The sequence below is a fragment of the Marmota monax genome, unplaced genomic scaffold (genome assembly GCF_021218885.2).
Source record: "Marmota monax isolate L192 unplaced genomic scaffold, Marmota_monax_Labrador192_F-V1.1 WCK01_AAM20220418_F8-fsc00988, whole genome shotgun sequence".
Lineage (NCBI taxonomy): Eukaryota > Metazoa > Chordata > Mammalia > Rodentia > Sciuridae > Marmota > Marmota monax.
The window spans coordinates 82339-88230 of NW_026694884.1; the positions used below are offsets into that span (position 1 = coordinate 82339).

Genomic DNA, 5892 nt, shown 5'->3' on the forward strand with positions numbered 1-5892 from the left:
GAGGGGGGATAGTAGAGGATAGGAAAGGCAGCAGAACACAACAGACACTAGTATGGCAATATGTAAATCAATGTATGTGTAACTGATGTAATTCTGCAATCTGTATATGCGGTGAAAATGGGAGTTCATAACCCACTTGAATCAAAGAGTGAAATATGATATATCAAGAAATTTGTAATGTTTTGAACAACCAACAATAAAAAATTTAAAAAAATAAAAATAAAATAAAATTCATTTAAGGATTTAAAAAAAAAGATCATGTGACTTCTCAACCTCATAATGGTGTGAGGTGTGAGCCATTTCCTCACAATGAAGCAATCTCTCTATGCCTGTATGCAAGTTCTATTTCTGTGCATAAACCTGCCTAATACACCTAAGAAAACTCACCTTGATATAATAGAAAAGGAAATGGATGAATTATTAAACACAGTATATTAAAAACAATAATGAGAAATATACGTTTTCTTAATGTGTCAAAATTTATATTTAAATATGTATATCAGCATGATTTTTTTATCATTTTTAATTATATTTAGCTTTTTTACATATCTGTAATTTGTTTCTGAATGCACAAGTGGTATTCAATTTTAGGCAGAAAACTTCCAGTCAAGTAGTTCCAATACTAACTTATTAGAAAACCTACACCATGGCATCATTGCATTGTGCATTTACGTTCAAGAGCTATTGTTGTAACCTACATAAACTGCAGTTAACTTCAAATACTATTTGGTTTTGAACGTGGAGATTTCTCATCTATTTGGAATTTTGAACCTGAAGATTATCTAAGAGCCTTTACAAAGGCCTTGCCTCTAGGCTGTTTCAAAGCAAACAGCAGATAGGAAGAAACTCACCCTGAAAACCACATGTCAACTGGTAGGAAGTACACAACCACTACATTTCCTGAAAGTGAACTTTTTATGTAATGGTAACAACTTAGATATTTCTAAATATCCAATTTGACAACCCTGTGTATACTTTCCTTGTTCTTTTTACTAGAGTGGGGATTTCTTCCTTTAGTACCAGTGAGGAAAAAAAAAATCTCCCCTTAATATTAATTAATGGGGTGTGGAGTAAAAAATAAACAAACAAAGCCAGGATACTTTAACAGTCCCAATGACCCAAGGTGGGTTCTGATGTCAACAAAATACATCTGAAGAGGCAAACCTCTTCAAGTCTGGGGCCTGCAGGTGGGGCAGTATTGAGTCTGGATTCACGGCATTTCGGAATAATCACTCCCACTTGGCTGCACAGGGTGCATGTGTGATGGGTAAGTTCCGCAGCCGCGCCAGGTTCTCCAGGTCCCCACAGAGTCCAGAACAGGCCTTGGCGGTGCCTTCTCAAATTCTGACCTTATCCCACCTCTCCCTCAACCCAGTCCTGAGGCTCAGCACCGGTCCCCAAACAGAAAACAGAAACTCCCCAGGCATCACGCATCTCTCAGACTCCCCATAGACCCCTATTTTCCTGCAAAGCCACCCAATGCGTCCAGGTCAGAGGCCTTGACCTCCCACCATTTGTCCACATAGCTGCAGCACAAGCAAAAGGAGAGAACCTCATGGTTACACCTCATTTGGGCCAGTGGATCCAGTTTCTGGGCCCCAGCTCCACAGCCCAGCTTCCTTTAGAGCCACATCGCCTCAATTGGCAGCGGCATAAGACATCTGCGTCCAGCGCCAGCAGATCCACCACCTTTCCTTTGCCCTCTTCTTCCCACTGCATACCTAGCACTAAGGTCACCGGGTTCCCTCCAGCCTCACCATGGGACGACCGCAGTCACCTTTGGGCAAAGAGGAAGCTGCTGGGTTGGTTTTCACGAATGACGTGGCTCAGGTGAGGTGAAGCAAGCCAGAAAGAGAAATGGCAGGGGAAGAGTGCACGAACTGAACTGAACTTCTCGGCTGCCGCCAGCCACCTGCCCAGGAGGAAGAAGCAGCAAGAGGCCGGCTCCTCCCGCTCTCCCCGCCCCCGCCCCCCACCCTCCAGCCAGGTCCGGCCCCGCTCCCTGCCACCGCCTGTTCACAAGGGGACCCTGACTGCCCCGCACAGGCCAAGCTCTGCAGCACCGCCCACAGGAACTGGCCCTGGCAGCAGCAACTGCCATGATTTTTATCATTAGATATCAAGTAAGTTTTAGCTTGAAAGACAGAATAAAATCCAGAACATATCACTGGTGTTTCTTGACATTGTTCTGGTTCCTAAAACATATTTAGAAGTGAAAATACAGCAGAGGTGCAGCAACTGGAAATGTTGTATTATTATCTGAAAATGATTGTTAAGTGAGAAAAAAATTATAAATAGTAACTAACTAGAATATTTAGGAACAAGGACAGTTCTGTACATTTCAATAAACAAGAAAAAAGAATTTTAAATGTATTCTCCTAATGATAACATTTTGAGGAAATAAATAGATATGACCTAATTTAAAATGCTACAATGTATACAGATATCAAAACATAACACAGCACTTCATTTATATGTACAATATTTATGCTTTAATGTATCAGTTAAGAAACAAATTCTAAAAACATAGTTAAGTACAACTTAAACACACAAAACTCAACATTTTTCATATAAAAATGATACAACTACTATGATGCTAACATTCATGAGAGCAAAATATGGAAATGGCAAAGAGTATTGAGTACGTCACACACACACACACACACACACACACACACACACTCACACACACATACAGATATTTCAGCCTGTATAATTCTGCCCATTCCCAGGTGGGAGAGAGATACCCAAGAGTTGGTAGATTGTTTTAAGGTACCTACCCAAAACACCACGCAATAATTCTCATTCTAGATTCAGTACAAGAATCCTGAGTAACAATTTCACAGATTGGGGGTGTCACGGGTTTATGGGTAGCTGCCAATCATTACTGGAAGCCTAAAGGTGGAAGTAAAACTCACTTCAAAGAATACTCAGTGTAGTCTTGTGTGCATTCCATAGCACAATTATCTCATTCTGTAATCCTACAATCCTTTTTGGTTATATTCTAATTTTTTTATAAATTACAGAAGAATACATTGCAATTCACATAACATATATAGAGCACAATATTTTATGTCTCTGGTTGTATACAAAGTATACTCACACCATTTGTGTCCTCATACATGTACTTAAAGTAATGATGATCATCTCATTCCACCATTTTCTGTACACCCATGACCCCTCCCTTCCTCTACCTCTCCTTTGCCTTATCTAGAGTTTGTATAATCCTCCCATGCTCTTCCTCCCAACCACACTATAAATCAGTCTCCTTATATCAGAGAACACATTCATGTTGGCAAGGATGTGAGGAAGAGGTACACTCAGATATTGCTAGTGGAAAAAAAATTATATATATATATATATATATATATATATATATATATATATATACATATATTTATATATTATATATTTATTATATATTTATATATATTATATATTTATATATTATATATATTTATATATATTATATATATATATAATTTTTTCCACTAGGAATGTGTGTATATATATATATATATATATATATATATATATATATATATATACATTATATTATATTGTTCTAGATTGGTTTTCCTTTCCCAGTTTACAAAATTGCCATAGATACTAGTGATCCACATTCCCTTCTTTCCAACCTGAACTCTTTTGTGTTGATAGTTCCATCAACATAACAGCATAGAATATGAACAAAGATGAATTCTTAGTCTAAGGACTGCCCCAGGGAGATGAGCTAGAGCCACTGCCTTCAGACCCACCACATCCAGTTTCATCTCCACTCCTAGAGTCTATGGAGTCACTTTCTTCATCCTCTTTCTACTTGTTCTTTGCTGATCCTTGTGAGGGATAATCATTTTTAGTTGATTGCCATCTGAGTAGGGTCTGGTGAGTCCCTCCCTGGAGATTTCAGTCCCTGCTTCTTTTCAAGGCCTTCTTGAAGACTTTCAGCTGATGGGGACTGTTGGTCTATTCTTTTGATCTTGGGGTTTGGGCCTCCTGCATTGGTTATGTTTTTACGCTTCCCATAGCTAGTCTCTTTGTAGGTGGCATACTCCTTTGGTGACAAACTCATGAGCCAGAGGTCCAGGTCCACCCTGTACTGTTTCTGCAACTCCTCAGCCTGTCTTTCATATTGTTCCTTCATGCTCTGTGGGACATGCTGCCAGCGCCTCCCAATCTCTACCATGCGCTCCCTAGGCGCAAATGTTGCAGCTCCCTACTAGACCATGAATCTTGATGAAATTTGTGATATCCATTCATGGGAGGCTTCTTGGGCTCTCCATGAAATTTCACCTTCTCAGAAAATCCATCAGTTTCTGTTACAGATCTCACATTTTTTACATTTCCTTGTAACTTCCTTCTGGCTTTGGTTTGGCACCTCTTATAGACATCAGATGTTTTGGAGACCTGAGCTAGATCAGGGTGATTTTCTTTAAAACAAGCCAGGTTTGCTTCAAATTCCCGTTTCTCCTTCTGAAAATCCTCAATATGTTTCTGCTTTATTTCTTCTGGCAGCTGTTTGTATTTCTCAGTCAGGATCTTGGTCAACTCCTTGGTGTTCAGCTCAGGGTGCTCTTGGGAATACTCGGCCCAATTCTCCCTGTAGAAGCGGATGTAAGCAGTAAGGGGTTTTTTGGGGAAGTCTGGATGTTTGTCATATTTTTTGCATTTTGTGGGAATTTTAACACATTCTTTGGCTTCCAGAACTAATTCTTTCAATGTACGTAACTTCCTCAATTTACAAGAAATCTCTAACCATTTGCCTTTGCACATTTCTGCAGAGAAATGCTTAAAAGCCATTTTTTCCCAGTCCATATTTGAAAGGGTTGTCTTGAATGTTTCATTATCATGGCATTGGATATTATTCTCTATATTTTCCAGTAACCTCAGAATGTTTTGTTCTGACCAGCAGCCTTGGCTGTGGTATGATGCCATTTTGAGATTTCTCTCTGGGCCACTGAAAAAGTCTCAGTTGTTGAAATAGTCTCAACAGGAACTCAAACTCCTCCAGTCTCACAACTCAGCAGATAAATTCTTCCTAGAAGTTCTGTAGTATGTGTGATATTGTATTTGTAAACAGAAAGAGAAAGAAGGTTACTCTCTTTCATTAGTGGTTAATGAAAATAACCAAACCTCACTTGAATATGTTGCTTGAGTAGTTTACAGTGAACAATGTAAATGGAAGAATATTTACATCTAAAATGAAATTTATGCTTGCTTTTTATATGCTGCATGTGCAATATTTGAAATCTCTACCTCTCCAGCCAGGCTGCTTCCAAAATCAATAGAACACAATAACACAAATGCAGTCTACTCACTCCAAAAGCTTCAGATAACACAAAGGCCCTGAAGACCAAGCAAAAAGACACAATGAAGAGAACTGGCTTAAAGGGAAATGTATTCCATTCTGTTGTACCCTAAGTGAGGCACTTCTAATGGCAGCCCAAATAGGTATCAGTAAAGGTGAAGCTAAGGAGTTGGAAGCAATATAACATAATCCAATGAATACCCAGTGAACACCCCAAAAATGCCTCAATCATGGTCTATGGGTGGAAGGTGGACCTGCAATCTCTGACTGATGAACAGATGCTTCAAGACCCTGGCAGTCATAAACAAAACTTTTCTAGAAAATCATACTATCTCTTCTTTCAAATGGGAAGGTTTCAGAAGAATTACAATACTTACGGCTTTATCTGGCTTTCTATTTCTTATATTGTAGTATCAATGAAAGTACTGTCTCTTCTATAGTCTCTTCAGAACATCTGTTACCTAAAAGAATATCAACATATGGCAGATCTGGAAGCTACTATTTTCTTACCAATCTTGTCTTTTATAATGTAATACTTCATCATCAATGTGGTTAGATAAATTAAAATAAAAACAAACTTAATC

The 5892-nt window shown here is 38.8% G+C and overlaps 1 protein-coding gene across 1 annotated transcript; it reads right to left on the reverse strand.

Moving 5' to 3' along the window:
- Window positions 1-3816: 3816 nt before the first annotated feature.
- On the reverse strand, window positions 3817-4941 carry LOC124080735 (upstream-binding factor 1-like protein 1). The gene is given in 3 exon segments (XM_046426734.1): window positions 3817-3886; window positions 3888-4197; window positions 4200-4941. Coding segments are annotated over 3 exon segments (1116 nt in total). The 5' UTR covers window positions 4936-4941.
- Window positions 4942-5892: the final 951 nt, after the last annotated feature.